Source organism: Zea mays, chromosome 6 (genome assembly GCF_902167145.1).
Source record: "Zea mays cultivar B73 chromosome 6, Zm-B73-REFERENCE-NAM-5.0, whole genome shotgun sequence".
Taxonomy (NCBI): domain Eukaryota; kingdom Viridiplantae; phylum Streptophyta; class Magnoliopsida; order Poales; family Poaceae; genus Zea; species Zea mays.
Window position 1 is genome coordinate 164,304,765 of NC_050101.1, and position 21,060 is coordinate 164,325,824.

Below are 21,060 nucleotides of genomic sequence, written 5' to 3' on the forward strand. Positions count from 1 at the left end.
TCTTGTGTCTAATGCCAAAGGACCCAAAACCGTTTGGGTACCTAAAGTCAAGAACTAAAATTGTTTTGTAGGTTTATGCATCCGGGGGCTCAAGTTGGATACTCGACAGCGGGTGCACAAACCATATGACTGGGGAGAAAAGAATGTTCTCCTCATATGAGAAAAACCAAGATCCCCAACGAGCTATCACATTCGGGGATGGAAATCAAGGTTTGGTCAAAGGACTTGGTAAAATTGCTATATCTCCTGACCATTCTATTTCCAATGTTTTTCTTGTTGATTCCTTAGACTACAACTTGCTTTCTGTTTCTCAATTATGTCAAATGGGCTACAACTGTCTTTTTACTGATATAGGTGTCACTGTCTTTAGAAGAAGTGATGATTCAATAGCATTTAAGGGTGTGTTAGAGGGTCAGCTATACTTAGTAGATTTTGATAGAGCTGAACTTGACACGTGCTTAATTGCTAAGACTAACATGGGTTGGCTCTGGCACCGCCGACTAGCCCATGTTGGGATGAAGAATCTTCATAAGCTTCTAAAGGGAGAGCACATTTTAGGATTAACAAATGTTCATTTTGAGAAAGACAGGGTTTGTAGCGCATGCCAGGCAGGGAAGCAAGTTGGAGTCCATCATCCACACAAGAACATCATGACGACCGACAGGCCGCTTGAGCTACTCCACATGGATCTATTCGGCCCGATTGCTTACATAAGCATCGGCGGGAGTAAGTATTGTCTTGTAATAGTGGATGATTATTCTCGCTTCACTTGGGTATTCTTTTTACAGGAAAAATCTCAAACCCAAGAGACCTTAAAGGGATTCTTGAGACGGGCTCAAAATGAGTTCGGCTTAAGGATCAAGAAAATAAGAAGCGACAACGGGACGGAGTTCAAGAACTCTCAAATCGAAGGCTTCCTTGAGGAGGAGGGCATCAAGCATGAGTTCTCTTCTCCCTACACACCTCAACAAAATGGTGTAGTAGAGAGGAAGAATCAAACTCTATTGGACATGGCAAGAACCATGCTTGATGAATACAAGACACCGGACCGGTTTTGGGCCGAAGCGGTCAACACCGCCTGCTACGCCATCAACCGGTTATATCTTCACCGAATCCTCAAGAAGACATCATATGAACTCCTAATCGGTAAAAAGCCCAATATTTCATATTTTAGAGTCTTTGGTAGCAAATGCTTTATACTTGTTAAAAGAGGTAGAAAATCTAAATTTGCTCCTAAAACTGTAGAAGGCTTTTTACTTGGTTATGACTCAAACACAAGGGCATATAGGGTCTTTAACAAGTCCACTGGACTAGTTGAAATCTCATGTGACGTTGTGTTTGATGAAACTAACGGCTCTCAAGTAGAGCAAGTTGATCTTGATGAGATAGGTAATGATGAGGCTCCATGCATAGCGCTAAGGAACATGTCCATTGGGGATGTGTGTCCTAAGGAAACCAAAGAGCCTCCAAGTGCACAAGATCAACCATCCTCCTCCATGCAAGCATCTCCACCAACTCAAAATGAGGATGAAGCTCAAGTTGATGAAGGGCAAAATCAAGAAGATGAGCTACCTCAAGATGATAGCAATGATCAAGGGGGAGATGCAATTGATCAAGAAAAGGAGGATGAGGAAGAACCAAGACCGCCACACCCAAGAGTCCACCAAGCAATCCAACGAGATCACCCCGTCGACACCATCCTCGGCGATATTCATAAGGGGGTAACCACTAGATCTCGTGTTGCTCATTTTTGTGAACATTACTCTTTTGTTTCCTCTATTGAGCCACACAGGATAGAGGAAGCACTTCAAGATTCGGATTGGGTGGTGGCGATGCAAGAGGAGCTCAACAACTTCACTAGAAATGAGGTATGGCATTTAGTTCCGCGTCCTAACCAAAATGTTGTAGGAACCAAATGGGTTTTCCGCAACAAGCAAGATGAGCATGGTGTGGTGACAAGGAACAAAGCTCGACTCGTGGCCAAAGGGTATTCACAAGTCGAAGGTTTGGATTTCGGTGAAACCTATGCACCCGTAGCTAGGCTTGAGTCAATTCGCATATTATTAGCCTATGCTACTTACCATGGCTTTAAGCTTTATCAAATGGACGTGAAAAGTGCCTTCCTCAACGGACCAATCAAGGAAGAGGTCTATGTTGAGCAACCTCCCGGCTTTGAAGACAGTGAGTATCCTAACCATGTTTATAGGCTCTCTAAGGCGCTTTATGGGCTCAAGCAAGCTCCAAGAGCATGGTATGAATGCCTTAGAGATTTCCTTATTGCTAATGGCTTCAAAGTTGGCAAAGCCGATCCTACACTCTTTACTAAAACTCTTGAAAATGACTTGTTTGTATGCCAAATTTATGTTGATGATATTATATTTGGGTCTACTAACGAGTCTACATGTGAAGAGTTTAGTAGGATTATGACACAAAAATTCGAGATGTCGATGATGGGGGAGTTGAAGTATTTTCTAGGATTCCAAGTCAAGCAACTCCAAGAGGGCACCTTCATCAGCCAAACGAAGTACACTCAAGACATTCTAACCAAGTTTGGGATGAAGGATGCCAAACCCATCAAGACACCCATGGGAACAAATGGGCATCTCGACCTCGACACGGGAGGTAAGTTCGTGGATCAAAAGGTATACCGGTCGATGATTGGTTCATTGCTTTATTTATGTGCATCTCGACCGGACATTATGCTTTCCGTTTGCATGTGTGCAAGATTCCAATCCGACCCTAAGGAATCCCACCTTACGGCCGTAAAACGAATCTTGAGATATTTGGCTTACACACCTAAGTTTGGGCTTTGGTACCCTCGGGGATCCACTTTTGATTTGATTGGTTATTCGGATGCCGATTGGGCGGGGTGCAAAATTAATAGGAAGAGCACATCGGGGACTTGCCAGTTCTTGGGAAGATCCTTGGTGTCTTGGGCTTCAAAGAAGCAAAATTCAGTCGCTCTTTCCACCGCCGAAGCCGAGTACATTGCCGCAGGCCATTGTTGCGCGCAATTGCTTTGGATGAGGCAAACCCTGCGGGACTACGGTTACAAATTAACCAAAGTCCCTTTGCTATGTGATAATGAGAGTGCAATCAAAATGGCCGACAATCCCGTCGAGCATAGCCGCACTAAGCACATAGCCATTCGGTATCATTTTCTTAGGGATCACCAACAAAAGGGGGATATCGAGATTTCTTACATTAATACTAAAGATCAACTAGCCGATATCTTTACCAAGCCTCTTGATGAACAATCTTTTACCAGACTTAGGCATGAGCTCAATATTCTTGATTCTAGAAATTTCTTTTGCTAGCTTGCACACATAGCTCATTTGAATACCTTTGATCATATCTCTTCTCTATGCTATGACTAATGTGTTTTCAAGTCTATTTCAAACCAAGTCATAGGTGTATTGAAAGGGAATTGGAGTCTTCGGCGAAGACAAAGGCTTCCACTCCGTAACTCATGCTTCGCCATCACTCCGAGCAACTCTCTATTCCTTGGGGAGAAATGAGCATCAAAGAAAAGGACTTCATCCTTGGGGGAGAGAGCAAAAGCTCAAAAACAAAAGGACCGAACTTCGTCTTTGGTATAATCTTAACTCATTCATTTATGACCAAAGAGGGCTCTAATGATTCCGTTTTTGGCGATTCATGCCAAAAAGGGGGAGAAATGAGCCCAAAGCAAAAGGACCGCACCACCACCAATTTCAAAAACTTAGTATTTTCAAAGAAGTATTTATCAATTGGTATCCTATTGCGTTCAAAGGGGGAGCGAGTAGTGTTTCAAAATGATATATCAAAACCCTCTTGAACACTAAGAGGAGGATCTCTTTTAGGGGGAGTTTTGTTAAGTCAAAGGAAAAACATTTGATTCAGGGGGAGAAAATTTCAAATCTTGAAAATGCTTTGCAACTCTTATTCATTTACCTTTGACTAGTTGCAAAAGAACTTTGAAAAGGATTTACAAAAGAATTTGCAAAAACAAAACATGTGGTGCAAACGTGGTCCAAAATGTTATATAAGAAAGAAACATTCCTTGCATATCTTGTAAGTAGTTATATTGGCTTAATTCCAAGCAACCTTTACACTTACATTATGCAAACTAGTTCAATTATGCACTTCTCTATTTGCTTTGGTTTGTGTTGGCATCAATCACCAAAAAGGGGGAGATTGAAAGGGAATTAGGCTTACACCTAGTTCCTATATAATTTTGGTGGTTGAATTGCCCAACACAAATCTTTGGACTAACTAGTTTGCCCAAGTGTATAGATTATACAGGTGTACAAGGTTCACACTCAGCCAATAAAAGACCAAGTGTTGGATTCAATAAAGGAGCAAAGGGGCAACCGAGGGCACCCCTGGTCTGGCGCACCGGACTGTCCAGTGTGCCACCGGACAGTGAACAGTACCTGTCCGGTGCACCAGGGGACTCAGACTCAAACTCTTCACCCTCGGGAATTCTCGGAAGCCGGCGCGCTATAATTCACCGGACTGTCCGGTGTGCACCGGACATGTCCGGTGCTCCAAGGAAGTGCGGCCTCCGGAACTCGTCAGCCTCGGGTTCGTGCGGCAGCCGCTCCGCTAAAATTCACCGGACTGTCCGGTGAACACCGGACTGTCCGGTGTGCCAGCGGAGCAACGGCTCTCTGCGGCGCCAACGGCTCCCTGCGGTGCATTTAATGCGCGCGCAGCGCGCGCAGTCGTCAGACTTGCCCATGCCGGTGCACCGGACAGCAAACAGTACATGTCCGGTGTGCACCGGACACCCAGGCGGACCCACAAGTCAGAAGCTTCAACGGCTAGAATCCAACGGCAGTGATGACGTTGGCAGGGGCACCGGACTGTCCGGTGTGCACCGGACTGTCCGGTGCGCCATCGAGCAGAAGCCTCCAGCCAACGGTCAAGTTTGGTGGTTGGGGCTATAAATACCCCAACCACCCCACCATTCATTGCATCCAAGTTTTCCCACTTCTCAACCACTTACAAGAGCTAGGCATTCAATTCTAGACACATTCAAAGAGATCAAATCCTCTCCAATTCCACACAAGAGTTTAGTGATTAGCGAGAGAGATTTGCCGTGTTCATTTGAGCTCTTGCGCTTGGATTGCTTCTTTTCTTTCTCACTTGTTCTTGAGATCACAACTCCATTGTAATCAAGGCAAGAGGCACCAATTGTGTGGTGGCCCTTGCGGGGAAGTTTTGTTCCCGGCTTTGATTTGAGAAGAGAAGCTCACTCGGTCCGAGGGACCGTTTGAGAGAGGGAAGGGTTGAAAGAGACCCGACCTTTGTGGCCTCCTCAACGGGGAGTAGGTTTGCAAGAACCGAACCTCGGTAAAACAAATCTCCGTGTCTCATTTGCTTATTCGCTTGGGATTTGTTTTGCGCCCTCTCTCTTGGACTCATTTATATTTCTAACGCTAACCCCGGCTTGTAGTTGTGTTTATATTTGTAAATTTCAGTTTCGCCCTATTCACCCCCCCTCTAGGCGACTATCACCTCTCCCATTTCAAATCTTTGGAGAGAAATCTTTGAGTGAGTTTGAGAGCTGCGGTTTTTGTGCTTCATCTCCAAATCTCTCTTGCTCTTCTTGATTCGAGCTTTGGTACTACATCGAGTTCTTTGTGGATTCATTACTCTTGGAGCTTCTAGCTCCTAGACGACTAGGTGTCTCTTGTGAGTCTCCAAATCTTGTGGAAGACCACAAGAAAGTTTGTATTACCCGCTCGTTTGAGCAAAGATTATTGTGTAGGCTTGACCTCTGTGGTTGGCAAAGGGAGGATTAGGGTTGAAAGAGACCTGGCTCTTTGTGGGCGCCTCAACGAGGAAGTAGGGCACCTTGGTGGTGTGACCGAACCTCGGGATAAATCTTGTGTCTCTTGTGTTCTTGCTCATTGTGTTTGTTTGTGTTCTTCGTTCTCTCACAATTGCGTGGAAGATTTGTTTATATATATTTGGTGTGTGGATTTTGAGAAGTGCCCTTCTCAGATCTACTATTTTGAACCCTGTGGATCAACTAGAACATCTCATTTCCAAAGTTAACTGGGTGAATTTCGAGATCAATTCAGTTTTACCCAGTTTGCTTCTAGTTTTTGTTGAAAAAGTTTTAACTTGCCTATTCACCCCCCCTCTAGGCAACTTTCATTTTTTCCTTATATATCGTCATAACAATGAGTTAGACTATTAGCCTCTTCATGTACCTTATTCGACAAACACTTTAACTGACTTAGTACCTGCTTGCTGTGATCAGAAGGAAATAGAAAATAAACATATTGTATGTTATTGTTTCTCTCCTTTCAAAGAATGTTATTTCTTTTATGATCCTGATATTACATTGAACTCTTCAGTATTGTCTATGCTAACATACTACTCTCATTTATATACAGGTATGAGGCTCATCACTTTTGGTCATGAGACTTTTATGTACGTATTAACCTGATGTTTAAACCTTCCTAAACGGTGTCTATGCAAGAAAAGCTAGGTCACTTTTGATCAGTAGACTCTTATTTGCACCTTGCACACATAGAAAAGGCCCCACCACTTTTGGTCACAAGACTTTTATGTACATATTAACCTAATGTTGAAGCCTTTCTAGAACTATGTGTGTATGCAAGGAAAACTAGGTCACTTCTGGTCAGTAGACTTTTATGTACATATGACTCTACTGTTGGAGCCTTTCTACAACTATGCTTGCCTATGTAAACTCTGCAGATACACTATTGCTGGACACTCAAGTATGCCAGTTTAATGCAACTTACTACTTATCGTAGTCTAAATTTGTATTACTACTGCTATTGCGCTATTGGTACTGGAAAAAAAGACAACACGCGCGCAGGCGCGCGCTTAACGCACTAGTGTATGTTGAAAAGGAATCGAATGAGGCCCCCGGTCGGTGATCCGAATCAACGAGGGGCGGCGCGGTGACATGGGAAGTGGTTGGCGTCGAGCGGTGATGGTGAAGTCGTCGTTGGGGTTCGGGACGTGCAGCGGCGCGGCGGCTAGCCGACATCCAGCTCGATCCGGGTGGGAGAGAGCGGCGATGGCGGCGAGAGAGACGGGGCGGGGGTGTGCTTCACCAGATTGATGAGCGCGCCGCTGCAGGTGGGGCCACACGGGCGCGCAGAGGCGGGGGCAGGCGGGGCGCTTGGGGTGAGGAGAGGGCGTCGGGGCGCGGGGGCGGAGGCAAGCGGAACCGTGGTGAACGCCTACACTATACTCTTATAGAGTAGTAGAGATTTTGATGGTGCGTTCAGTCTGGATGCAATTTGTTAGATGGATTTATTGGAGGTTATGGGTGTGGAGTGATTTGGTTGAGTGAGTTTTGCAAAGATTAAACCGGTAGATTATACAGTGGTATAAGTATAGGGTTAAATTATAAAAAACAATTCCAACAATAGTACCCTACTTTACCATTTTTAATAAAAAAATATAGGGCACACCATAGTGTAATCCAAATATACTACGTCCTAGATTAAGGATTTCTACATCATTTTAAACCTTTTTCATTTATAATAATATAATCTAAATGATGTATTGTTTTAATTTTTAGGTATTATTTTGAGGAACTTTATTGGAGTCGTTCTTAGATAAAAACGAGAAATGCGATAGTGGCTTGTGTTCGCCGTGCCAACGCCCACTTCCTCACCTCATGTGGGTTGTTGCTGGAAAATTCTGAAAAATTACGAGACACAATTCCGGAAAATTCCGAGACATAAATCCGGTAATTTCTGACAAAAACCGGTAACCGAAGGAAATGGTCGGTAAAACACCACGCCGATTCCGATAGAAAATTCCGAAACCGATTCCGTTTTCGAAAAATACCGTTACCGGTGAATCCGATCGAAAAAATTTGAAACCGGTTTCCGGAATTCCGAAAAATTTCGAAACCGTTTTCATCCCTACCACTCTCGACGGCAGCTCACCTCGTCGCAGACCCCAAATACAAGGATGAAAACGAGACAGGTACCGGAACGGGTATCAGATACGAGTATGAAAATAGGATGAATTATTTAATACGAATACAAATATTTTGTTTTGGGATATATATGGGTATCCCAGATACTGAACTCTTAGATACGAGATCCGAAAACACTATTATCCGCCCGTAAATACAGTGTAAGCAGTGGCGAAACTAGAGCAAATATATTGGGGGTGCAACTCCCTTGCGGGTGCATAAGGATGAGATATGTGTGATGCATATATGGTGAAAATTTAACTATTATAACTAAATTCTGGATTTTAGGGGGGGTGCATGTGCATCCACGAGCTAACATGTAGCTTCGCCCCTGAGTGTAAGATATGGGTATCTAGTGGGTACCCGATCCGAAGTGTATTCTGTGCTGTGCGGTTCGGTCTGCGGGTATGGCCACGAGCCTGCTGCGGCCTGCGGTAGGCGGTCCTGCCCTGCCTGGTGCCTGCTAGAGTGCTAGTGCTCCCTGGCCCCTGCTAGCCAGTTGGCCCAGGCCCATTACTCCATTGCGCCATTATCTCCCGGGTCGCCAGCAAAAGCCACAGGACCAAAGCCCAAAAGCTTCTAGGCACTGAGAGAGGCAGGTTGCGACCAGGCGTCCGGCGGAAGGCTGTGCGTAGGGATGGCCGTGGTTACGGTTATGGACAAATAACCGTGTCGGGTATGGATATGGTGGGTTTTCGTATCCGCGGGTACGGAATACTATATAGTATCCGTGGGTAATAATTTCGCGGGTATAAATATAGGCTATCTATATCCATCATCCGTTGGGCATATGACATGTGGACCCAGATCCTATTCTCCAAATCTCCAATCCCATTCCCAGGCCATGCGCCAGCCCCGTGGGCCGTGGGCCGTGACTCCGTGAGCGAGCTGCGAGCAACAGCCAACAGCCAAGAACTACGACTACGGTACGGCCGTCCACCGCTCTAGGACTACGACAACAAGTCCTAACCCTAGCCCCGGTAGCCGCCACCGCCAGGCTCTACGACTACGGCCCGGCCGTCCACCGCTCGGCCGTCCACCGGTCCACCGCTCTACGCGACGGCTCCATCGCTCGGCTGCTCCAGGCTCCAGCGCCCTCCAGGCTCCAGCAGATCCCGGAAGCACCGACCACGGTCCACGGCGAGTCGGCGAGCAGACAGCACAGGCGCACAACAGTGACGGCGAGCAGACAGCACAGGCGCACAGCCTCCGCGCATCCGCGGTCCGCGTCCGGCCGTGCAGCCGCGCAGGTTAGTCCGTTAGTGCTTTTGCCCTTGCATCATTTGTTTGAATGTTGAAATTATTGTTTGAATGTTGAAATTATTTCTGGTACAATGGTATTGGAATGTTGCTGAAATTTTAGTGGACGGGCGGGCGGGTAATGGATACCCGTTGGATAACGGATACCCGGCGGGTACGGGTACGGATACAGATCCGTACCCACGAGCGTAAATGAGTATGTGTATGGATTTGGTTTTATCTCGTGGGTATGAATACGCGAACCATATATCCGCGTTCTACCCGCCCGATTGCCACCCCTAGCTGTGCGTTCTCCCTCCCGTGTCCGGCGGCCGGATGTTGTGTGCGTCTCTGGTATCCCTCCCGTGTCCGGTGGCTGGCCCTTGTTGAGCGAGCGCCGAGCAGCTACCGGCGCCTCTGCCTCCCGCCTCTCGCCCGGTCACCCGTCGTCGACTCGCCGTCAGGCAGCGTCGCTCCGCCGCACCAGTCTCCATCAAAACAGGACAGCACAGCGCCGGCCTCCCTCAACACTTCAACAACTAACACTTGAGCAAGGTACTTCACAATTCACACTATGGAGCTTATTACATTCGCACTTAGCATACCAAGGGCCCCATGAAGATCTGCTGAATAAAGTAAGCCAACATATAAACCTATTAGAAGGGCCCCATGAAGATCTGCTGAAAGAAGGTTCTCAGTAAATTTCTTTTTCCTGTGGTGTAGAGAGGACATGTAATTTGCTCATATAGGGTACATATTACAGGAATAGGCACAATAATAGGGTTTACATTAAAGTTTTCCAAAAGTTCGAGTTGGTCCACTACTATGAATGCGCTTGCTTCACACTCAGGATAATTATTGCCTTTCTTGTTTGTTCAAATCTTCAAATTCGTTGATATTTCATAAAATATAATGTTTATATGGTAACAAATGATTTAGTGCTTTTAGTTTAGTTCATATAGTCAATACATTTCAGTTCGAGAAAACTAGAATCTTTGAGTGGTCTCGACGTAGCTTATACAAGAAAGCTCATTTTACTGTACTGTATAAAGTCTGGAAATCTGTGTAGCCCTTAACTATTTGCTACATTAGACATAGTGGGTTTAAAATCCATCAGGTTATACTATCAACCTATCACTGTAGCATTCTCAATAGAATCAGTTCAATATATGTTTGGTTGTGTGCTTGTGTGGGTTGTACTCTAAATAATTCTCATTAATGCAATGATCCGTAGCTCTCGTGCTTGTGTATTCAACGACAAAAAAGTTCAAGTGGAGATAGTAGCGTAGCCAAAAGCTTTCAGGAGTCTGGGCGACCTCATTATGCAAAAATATTTAGGTAGCAAATTATAGTATTTTTCTTTGATATAAAGAAATATTTCTTTTGAACTTCGCCAATGAGCCAGCCGGTGGCCCAGGGGGGTGGACAGCGGCTCCGCCACTGTCTCAAGAGTCAAAATTTTGAGACCAATAGCAGCAGAATTGGCAGGGTCCGAGAGGGGGGGGGGCGCGCTACAGTAACTACGACACTGTAGCACACCCCTCAGATTGTTTAGATAATGTGTTCTCGTTTGTGAGAAATAATGTGTGTTATATGTCTGATTTTTTGTACTAACTTGTGATTGGTAGTACTATGGATGTGGATGATATAGTTGATATTGAGAATGGGTCCAATGAGAATGAAGTGCAAGCCCCAATTATGGAGGATGGCAATTCTCGCAGCGATGGCCTAAGTTGCTGCGTTTTTTTAATTGTGTTGTTTGTAATACAATAGAATCCAATAGAGTCCTAGCTGTAGGTGTACAGGAATATATGTAACCCTAGTGGGCCAGGCCCATAACACAGGAGCTCTTACACCCCCCCCCCCCCCCCGCAGTCGAAACTCTAGCCACTGCAGATGTTGAGGCTGGATCGAAACTCCGTGAACACCACCGACGGGAGCCCCTTGGTGAAGACGTCAGCGAACTGGGAGGTGGTCGGGACGTGAAGAACGCGAACAGCGCCACAGGCGACCCGTTTGCGGACGAAGTGGAGATCAATCTCCACATGCTTCGTGCGCTGGTGTTGGACGGGGTTGGTGGAGAGGTAGACGGCGCTGACGTTGTCGCAGAAGACGAGGGTGCTCGTGGCCAGCGGACTGTGGAGCTCGTGTAGTAGCTGACAGAGCCAAGCCGCCTCGGCCACGCCGTTGGCTACGGCGCGGTACTCGGCCTCGGCGCTGGAGCGGGAGACAACCGGCTGGTGCTTCGACAACCAGGAGACGAGGCTGTTGCCGAGGAACACATCGTAGCCCGAGGTGGACCGACGCGTGTCTGGACAGCCCGCCCAGTCGACATCGGTGTAGACGCGAAGTTTTGTGGCTGAGGACCGGCGGAGAAGGAGCCCGAAGTCAAGAGTGCCCCGCAAGTACCGTAGGATGCGCTTCATCGCGGTGAGATGCGGCTCCCGAGGGTCGTGCATGTGGAGGCACACCTGCTGGACGGCGTAGGCGATGTCGGGCCTGGTGAAGATGAGGTACTGAAGGGCCCCGGCAATACTCCGGTAGCCGGTGGGATCGACGACCAGGGGGCCAGCGGCGGAAAGTTTGCCTTGCGTATCCACCGGGGTCGCGCAAGTCTTGCAGTCAGCCATGCCAGCGCGTTCAAGTATGTCGACGGTGTACTGCCGCTGGTGGAGAAACAGGCCCTGGGGACGGCGCTCGACGGTGACTCCTAGGAAGTGGTGGAGCGCCCCCAGGTCCTTCATCGCAAACTCCTGCTGGAGACACCGATACCCCTTATGGTCGGGTGAGTAGCCGAGGAAGACAAAGCGAGTGGAGCGAGGGGCGAGCTTATGAGGAGCAGTGGATGCGAGATTGGGGTAGCAAGCGCACCCGAAGACACGAAGATGGTTGTAAGAGGGATGGATGCCGAAGAGAGCGAAGTAAGGAGTGGGGTGGGCAATCGCCTTGGTGGGGAGATGGTTGAGGAGGTAGGTGGCAGTGGCGAGGGCCTCAGCCCAGTAATGAGTGGGAAGAGAAGCCTGGAAAAGAAGAGAGCGCACAACATCGTTCGTCGTGCGAATCATACGCTCAGCGCGGCCGTTCTGAGGAGACGTGTAGGGGCATGACATGCGGAGGTGGACGCCGCGAGAGAGGAAGAAGTCACGGGACACATTGTTATAAAACTCGCGCCCGTTGTCACACTGGATGCTCCGGATGGTGCGACCAAACTGAGTGGAGACGCAGGCGAAGAAGTGAGACAGGGTGGGAAAAGTGTCGGACTTCTGACGTAAAGGAAAAGTCCACAGGTAATGGGAGAAGTCATCGAGAATGAGTAAATAATACTTAGAACCAGAAATGCTGATTACAGGAGATGTCCATACATCACAGTGTATCAGATCAAAAGTGCCTGCTGCTCTAGAAGAGGTGGGGAATGGGAGCCTAACATGGCGACCTAACTGACAAGCATGATAGAGGTGCTCAAAAGATCCCCTACAACCTGAACCAGAGGTGCTGCTGGAGAGCTTGGACATCACATCGCGACCGGGGTGACCGAGACGACGATGCCAAGTGACAGAAGAGGTGGCCGTTGCAAGAACATGTGGGGCAGAGGTCGATGTAGGGGAAGCAGGCAGACGAAGTGTGTAGAGCGGCTCGGGGCTGTCACACCGAGCGAGAAGGGTCCTGGTGGCAAGATCCTTCACAGAAAGACCAAACGGGTCAAATTCCATGGAACAAGAGTTGTCAGTAGTGAACTGACGGACGGAAAGAAGATTTTGAATGATATGAGGGGCTACAAGAACGTTGGATAAACGGAAAGGACCGGGAAGGACTGCGTCACCTACTGAGGTGACGGGAAGGGCAGAGCCGTTTCCAACCACGATGGAAGAAGGAAGGGAAGGGTGGGGGGTGGGGGGGGAGAGGTGGAAGACAGAATACCTGCATCCGGGGGGGTGTGGTAGGAGGCACCGGAGTCAGCCACCCAGTCAGAGACCGAGGTGGGTGGGGCCAGCGTCATCGTGGAGAAGGAGTTGGCGAGAGACTGTGTGTCCCACCCATTAGTCCAAGGCCCCCACACGGGCTGGGCCGGAGGTCCCGGACGGCCCGGGCCACATGTGAATGGTGCCAGTCCACGGGTTGTAAAAAGAGGGCCACTGAGAGCTGCCTCGGCCGCCCGGCGTGCCACTGCGTCCACTCTTGCGACCATGGCCGCGACGCCCCCCCACCGGAGCCAGGAGGCTATCGAAGAGCTCCAGGCGGCGGGGGACCGGAGTGCGGAGAAGAGGAACCCCCCGGAGGCAGAGGGGGCAGCCCGAGGAGCGCTGTAGAGCGCCATGGCGGGACCGGCGGTGGCAGTAGCGGAGAGGCGAAGCTCCTCGAGAAGCAGATCGTTCTTGGTCTCCGCAAAGGTTGGAAAGGGCTTCATACGGGTAAGAATGGGCGTCACACGATCGAAGCGAGGGCTCAAGCCTCGGAGGAGGTTGAGCACGAGACACTCGTCGGTGATGGGGGCCCCGAGGGTGCGGAGAGTGTCCGCCATCGTCTTCATCTGACGACAATACTCGTCCACAGAGAGATCGCCCTGAGCAAGCTGGCGGAAGGCGGTCTCGAGGTAGAGGATCCGAGTCTGGCGGTGTCCGAGGAACTGAGCCTCAAGAGCACCCCAGATCCGGTGAGCAGTATCGTCCAGCACGCGAACGATGTCCTGAAGTTCGGCCGTGAGGGTGCCGTGGATCCAGGAAAGCACCACCTCGTCCATCAGAAGCCAATCCTCTGACGGGTCAGGGACTGCGGAGAGGACGTGATCGGCGAGGGCGTAGCGACGGAGGGTCTGCAAGACTTGGTCGCGCCACCGGGGGTACTGGGTGGAGTCCGGCGCAAGAACATCGGTGACTGTTGCCCGGATGCTGGTGAGGGCCGCCGCCTGAGCGTTAAGGGAAGCGCGGAGGGTTGAGGACGAGTTAGGCGCGGGCTCGAAGGTGTCGGCGCCGTGGCGAGCGGACGTGGGGGAGCCATCCGAGACACTCTTGCCAGCGAGACGACGGTAGGTGTCGGCATACTGGCACTCGATGGCGTCGACCACCGCCTGCTCCTGCTCAAGAGTATGGGCGGCGTCCTGGGCCCGCTAGCGAGCAGCCGTAACGGCTGCTCGAGTGGCGGCGAGAAGAGCAGCAGCGTCATCCGAGGGAGCGCGCAGGGCGGAGGTGATGGTGGACGGTTGGCTGTAGACAGTCAGCGGCACGGGGCAGCCACGCACGGGGGCCGCGCCAGTGGTGTCGAGCGGGACATGTGGATAACCCGGCGCCAACAGTTGGGAGCGAAGCAGGGCAGCATCCGGTAGGGAGAGCGCAGGAGCCGGCCAAGATCCGTCGGGGCCAGGGGCGGCCGGGAGGGTGGCGGATTGGGTTGGCGCGGGCGGAGGTGGCTCGGCAGTGGTGGGCAGCACAGCGGTGATGACAAAGGCGTGCCCCGGCGGTGGGCCGGGAGCGGCGCTGGGGTGCGCAGGTGGTGTGGGGAGTGTTGTCGGCGCGCTGACCACGTAGTGGACGGCCTGCAGGGACGCGACGGTGCTCGACGGCGCTCCTGCCGCAGGGGGGAGGGCCGCCGAAGCGGTGGCGGGGCCCGGCAGCCCGCCGGCCGCGGGGGAGAAGGGCGCCGGAGAGGCGGTAGGGCCTGGCGGCGCTCCGACCGCAGAGGGAAGGGACGCCGGGGAAACCGCGGGGTCCGGCGGCGCACCGGCGGAGGGGAAGAGAGCCGCCACGGGCGCGGTCGAGCCTGGCGACGCGCCGGCCATGGGGGAAACGGATGCCGGGGGCGCGGCGAGGGCGGCACGATAGGAGAGAGGAAGGGGAGGGAAAGACTCGCCGGCGCCTGAGGGGTAGGGAGGGGGCGGCGGCCGGCCCGCCATGGTGGGGCGGCGACGGCAGAAGGGGTGGGGGCGGCGGCGGCTGTAGCCTGTAGGGAAGGGCAGAGGAGGAAACAAGAAAACCTAGGCTCTGGTACCATGTAATACAATAGAATCCAATAGAGTCCTAGCTGCAGGCGTACAGGAATATATGTAACCCTAGTGGGCTAGGCCCATAACACAGGAGCTCTAACATTGTTGGTTCTACAATGTCCTTGTGATTAATAACTTTGAACTGCATGATGTTAATTTTTTTGATTTACTTTCCTATAATTGAGTTATCATGTACATGATTATGTATTTTTATTTTATTTGTTTGTTGAATGGTTGACAATCAATATTATTGGGACGAACTACCCGACAAATATCCGTTATCTGCCCGAGTAATATCTGTTATCCGTTTCTTACCCGCCCGAGTTATTATCCAGTACCATCTTGTATCCGTCCCAAATTTTAACCACACATGTCCAATAGAAATACATTAGGGTAGGATACGGGATGATCTTGTATCCGGCCCGTTTTCAAACCCCCCCCCCCCCCAAGTGGCCTCGGCCTTCCTCACACAGTCCGATCCAGCCCAACCGAACCCAAAAGTCTAGCATATGGGAACCTGAGCCCTCAAACCCCGCCCCTTGGCCTCCCCTACCGTCCACGCCGAACACCCGCCGTTCTCAAAACTGGGCTCCTCCCCTTTTGTGATTGGACTTAAGTGGGATTCATATATCAGGAGTTTGGATTCTTCTCTTTCCTCTGCTGGTGAGGACGTCGATCTTCTTCTTTTTGTGTTGTTTCCCCCCTTTATCTTCACATTCAGCGATCTTCAAATTCAATCTGTTGTCTGTCGGATTGGCGCTCTAGTCTGGTGGGTTTGCTTTCAGATTTGCCGAGTATCAATCCGGGTCCCCATTTGTTGGTGGTTGAAGCTCGATTTCTCCATGGCGCTTCGTGCAGCTTCATGAATCCAGGTTCTCAAGTGTATTTGATCATGATTCTATAAACAACCATCTTATATTACTAATCTGTATGAGTTTTTTTACATGTTGGTGGTTCAAGCTGAAAAAATTAACTTAGGACAAAGCTAGATTGTCTTTTACATTTGTGATTGGAAGGAGTAACCGTTTTCAGTATCCAGTGGCAGTTATAAACAGTTGTTGCGCTTGTGCAGCTTCAAATATTTTGGGATGTTGCCATGTTAAGGTATTAGCTTTTTGTTGTTTCAGTATACTGGCTTCCTAAAGGATCAATGTCGGCTATCTCTGATCAGAAGAAACGCACCTTGGAAGCCCTTCAGCAACAGTATACTGCTGCAAAAGCTAAGAAATTGCAAGATGAACAGGTTAAGAGTCAGAAGAAGAGCAATTTTAATACCCCTAAGCCTAAATGTGATGCACCAAGGGGAAGCAAAGGTCCAGAAATCACTCCTCGACGAACATATGCCCAACCTTCTCATAAAGGTTTGGTTTTCTTCATTATTCTTTTTATGCACAGGCAATGTTTTGTTTATCAGCATTTTCTATCATGCTGCTGCTGCTTTTCAGGTGTAGCATTTTCTAGTTCTAATTGTCAACAAAAGCCTTCCACGTCCTCAGGTACCCTGCCTCTCTCTCTGTGCTTACATGTATCAAGTGTGGTTGTGTACCTGTTCAACAAATACTTTGAACTTTGTAGGTGAAGAAATCAATCCTGTGTATGCTGAACTTTCTTGTGCTTTTCATGACACTTTGTCCAAAGGTGTTGTCTCGGTAAATATTCCTTTCATATGGGTTCTTGATATAAAATTTATTGCCATATGTTATTTTACACCCTCTAATATTCACTATCATGAACTTTGGTTTAGGATTTGGATGGCACAGAGGTTGTTCACAATGTTATATATGACATAATTCAGAAAGGTGGAGATGCTGGGAAAATTACAAAGGGTGCCAAAAAGTTGAAACTGGAAAAAGGGATCCTTTTGGATAATTATGTTCAGAGGGGTTCTAGATTAGTGGATTCCCAAGCAAGATCTTTGTTGATTCATTCAAAGCGATCAAAAAGGCACATGTCTCTAAAACAACATAAGAAATGTGGTTCATTTGATTTAGATGGTACATTCCACAAGTAAGTTTTGATCTGGTTGCCCATAGATTGATATCTCACCACCAAAAAACATGAATTTTTTTGTTTCTTTAGTCTACACGAAGCTGCAGTTTATGTCCTTGCTCAAATCTCCACATAACACCTGATGTTCTTGATCTTGTAGGTACGACCTCTATAAGCCAATGCATGAGATGTGGAAGGACTATATCAGAGAGCTTATGGATCTGAGCCCGTACGATTCCACACCATCCTTCTTTATGTTATTTTGGACCTCTTATCTTTCTTTTTATTTTCTACGTCTTTTCAGTGGAAATAAAATCCATGTGTTATACTGAAACTCAACAAAATAAAAGACAGTTAGTCTTTGAGTGTTCTTGTTATGAGCGGCAGATGGCTGCGGGGGTTAGAGGACGATGGCTAGGGTTAGAGGGCGACGGCTAGGGTTAGGGGCACTGGGAGGCCGGCCGCAGGGCTTTGCCCACGGCCGGCAAGAGAGAAGGGATTTCCTTCTAATCTCTTGCTTACCTTCAATTGATACAATCCATCTCATTATATAGTGAGGGTTACTTAACCCCTAAGCACTAGATCTAATCTTATCTCTAATTCTAATCTTATCCCAAACTAGTCTATCTTTATCTAAACAATCTGAGGGGTGTGATACAGTGCCGCCATTACTGTAGCGGGCCCTCTTGGACCCTGACAGTACTGCTGCTATTGGTCTCAAAATTTTGACTCTTGAGTCAGTGGCGGAGCCGCTATCCACCCCCGTGGGCCACTGGCTGGGCTCATTGGCGAAGTTCAAATGAAATATTTCTTTATATCAAAGAAAAATACTATAATTTGCTAGCTAAATATTTTTGCATAATGAGGTCGCCCAGACTCCTGAAAGCTTTTGGCTACGCTACTGTCTCCAGTTGAACTTTTTTGTCGTTGAATACACAAGCAGGAGAGCTACGGGTCATTGCATTAATGAGAAGTATTTAGAGTACAACCCTTACAAGCACACAACCAAACATATATTGAACTGGTTCTATTGAGAATGCTATAGTGATAGGTTGATAGTATAACATGATGGATTTTAAACCCGCCATGTCTAATGTAGCAAATAGTTAAGGGCTACACGGATTTCCAGACTTTATATAGTACAGTAAAATGAGCTTTCTTGTATAAGCCGTCAAGACCACTCAAAGACTCTAGTTTTCTTGAACTGAAATTTATTGACCATATGAACTAAACTAAAAGCACTAAATCATTTGTTACCATATAAGCATTATATTTTATGAAATATCAACGAATTTGAAGATTTGAACAAACAAGAAAGGCAATAATTATCCTGAGTGTGAAGCAAGCACATTCAGAGTAGTGGACCAACTCTAGCTTTTGGAAAACTTTAATGTAAACCCTATTATTGTGCCTGACTGCATGTTCCTGTATGTACCCTATATGAGCTAATTACATGCCCTGTCTTCACCACAGGAAAAAGAAATTTACTGAGAACCTTCTTTCAGCAGATCTTCATGGGGCCCTTCTAATAGGTGATCCATATGCTGGCTTACTTTATTCAACTTTCTTTTAATCCAATCATGCTTATATGTCTTTGAGGTATCCAGTGGCAGAATGCAAAGCTGCTTCATATAAAGGTGTAAACGGCATCATGATTCGGGATACTGCAGAGACGTTTGGAATTATATCCGAGGACAACCGCTTCCGAGGTATGTATCCTTCTCTTTTTGGTGCTGTATTGTGAATCACTTGCATTAGCTGTATTTTATTTTGTGTAACAAAATGGCTCTTAAAGTGATTAATCAGCCTTGTTCTATTGCTATATTCCATGCACTGTAAAAATTGAGTGATTAACTGTATTTTATTTTGTGTAGCAAAAATTGAGTGGCTTGTATACAATTAATCCTTCTTCTATAGCTCTACCTCCATAGGATACATGTTGAGTTGTGAAATAATTGCTTGTGATTCATAGCCTTTGTTCTGACCGAAACACTTTTACAGCGCATGATCTGAAAATTTTATGGTCAGAGGTTCATGCAGCCATGATTTTTCATCTGCTTACAAACACATCAAATGTTATAGTCAAAGGCTTGCTGTTGTTGGTATCTGTTGTGCTTGTGAAATTCAGATACACTAACTGTAGACTTTCTGAACAACTTACTACTTTGGAACCTGCAGTTGTACCAAAAGCTGGTTCAGTGTTCGTACTTCAAGCAGATCGCTGGAAGTTCACACTGATTGGCGACAAGCTCTCGCCCAGGGAGAAGTTGAAGGAGGATCAGCGTCAACAACGTGCACAATCGCTAATCAGATAGTTTCCAATGTGCCAGCTGTTCTCTCAAAATTTTTGCTCCACGAAATACTTGCTTTTGTTTAGCTGTTTTACCCTTTTTAGTTTGCCTCTAACATTGAAGGTAGATAATGGGTGTCTGTTTTTGCAACTATTGATTTTATTTTACACAGCAAGATGTAACTGCAACGGCCACGCCGTCATTGTTTAACTGTCATTCATGCTCTCCATGATAAATATATAGAGTTAATAGGAATGGGAATGAGGTTGACCTACTAATTTGTCACTACAGAATCTGCCTTCAGCGGTCCACTAAAACTTTAGTATTGTACATATAGGGTCTGATTGGTTTACTGCGTCCACACATACAGTCTCACGTGAGCCTGGTCGGTCAGGTACGGCTATTTCTGGCGTATGTGCAGATGCAGGTAAATAACATTAGAATGACTTATTTTGCATCCACTCATGCAACTATAATTTCTCGTGTACAGACAACCAAACAAACTCTTACCCAAAGTCAACGCACATGCTGATTCAGGATGGAATGGTGCGGGCAACCAATCATGTGGATATTCTTCAACTAGATCCAGGCTCGAGACTAGAAACCAGCTCCAGGATCTGTGAGAAGTACTACACTAGCATTCTGGCCCACAGCAGTGAGGCACTGTGGGCCGCTCCTTCGGTAGTGTCATATCCATGGTGTCATGCTATAAGAAAAACAAATAGATGAAGGTCCATTTCCACTTTAGCTTTGGCGTTTCATGATTAACATGCTTATGTAGACTAATATTATTTACTAGTGTTTTCAGATATAATTCAAAAATGAATTTTGACTTAGGCAAAGCGATTATCCGAATGGTCAACACACCTTAAGCAAGACATTAGGTTGAAGATCTACAAGAATATACAAAAGTTTAAAGGACCAGACAGAATCAAGTCTCGCATGAAGATCATGAAGAAACTAATAAGTGAAAAGGATGCGGTTGGAGAAAACCCTAGTTGGCATCAGCAAGGGTATTATACCAAGCATCGGACCATATGATACAACTATCCAGGGTAAGTAGGGCGCAGGACCGAGAGAATAACAGGACGTCGAACCAAATGAAGACATTGATCATGCTCTAAAAAGCGTCGATCCAAGACGGCTTAAGAGCATCGGACAATCAGATGTAGGGTCCGACGGTAGATAGAGAGGTTCCAAAGAAGGAAAAGAGATGTTGGACTGGTCCAATGAAAAGCATCATAGTGTGCACTACAGAGGCGCGCTCCAACTGTTTGCAACGGATATTGCTTACACCGTAGCCATTGCGAGGTGTTGTACCTTGACGGATTGTCCAGTGGTAAGCAAAGATGGTTGTTGTAGTTGCAACGAGTATATCACTCCATGGGAGCAATAAATAGACCCAACCAACCATTTTAGGGGAATGGGAGCTAAGAAACATATATAATATGTGGAGACTCGGCTCATTAATATTTGCTCTGATACACCCAATTGATCAAAAAATCGCTCGATCATTAGCGTATGTGCAATGCTTAGGCTAGCTAGACCATCACTTATAGCGCTTGCTCTAAGTTTAGACCTAATGTTTAGTGAGGCTTGCATACTTC

The 21,060-nt window shown here is 47.6% G+C and overlaps 1 protein-coding gene across 7 annotated transcripts; it reads left to right on the forward strand.

The window, feature by feature from the left end:
• Positions 1-8,800: 8,800 nt before the first annotated feature.
• Positions 8,801-19,727, forward strand: LOC100274475 (uncharacterized). Of its 7 annotated transcripts, none has more exons than XM_008649387.4 (10): positions 8,801-9,207; positions 15,959-16,045; positions 16,301-16,534; positions 16,619-16,669; positions 16,749-16,822; positions 16,918-17,180; positions 17,323-17,391; positions 18,636-18,694; positions 18,770-18,871; positions 19,341-19,727. In XM_008649387.4, exons 2-10 carry the CDS (start codon positions 16,036-16,038, stop codon positions 19,475-19,477), a joined length of 999 nt encoding a protein of 332 aa, XP_008647609.1. In that variant the 5' UTR covers positions 8,801-9,207; positions 15,959-16,035; the 3' UTR covers positions 19,478-19,727. The 7 variants fall into 7 exon arrangements, with proteins under 7 accessions (XP_008647609.1, XP_008647611.1, XP_035815351.1 ...); XM_008649389.4 differs by having other exon boundaries at positions 8,842-9,207; positions 18,776-18,871; XM_035959458.1 differs by lacking the exon at positions 15,959-16,045 and adding an exon at positions 9,321-9,751 and having other exon boundaries at positions 8,843-9,207; positions 18,776-18,871.
• The last annotated feature ends 1,333 nt before the right edge of the window (positions 19,728-21,060 follow it).

Coding starts and splice junctions, on each gene's coding strand:
- LOC100274475 (XM_008649387.4), top strand. Junction 16,670..16,748: donor AAAGCCTTCCACGTCCTCAG/GTACCCTGCCTC, acceptor TGAACTTTGTAG/GTGAAGAAATCAATCCTGTG. Junction 18,695..18,769: donor TCATGGGGCCCTTCTAATAG/GTGATCCATATG, acceptor TGAGGTATCCAG/TGGCAGAATGCAAAGCTGCT.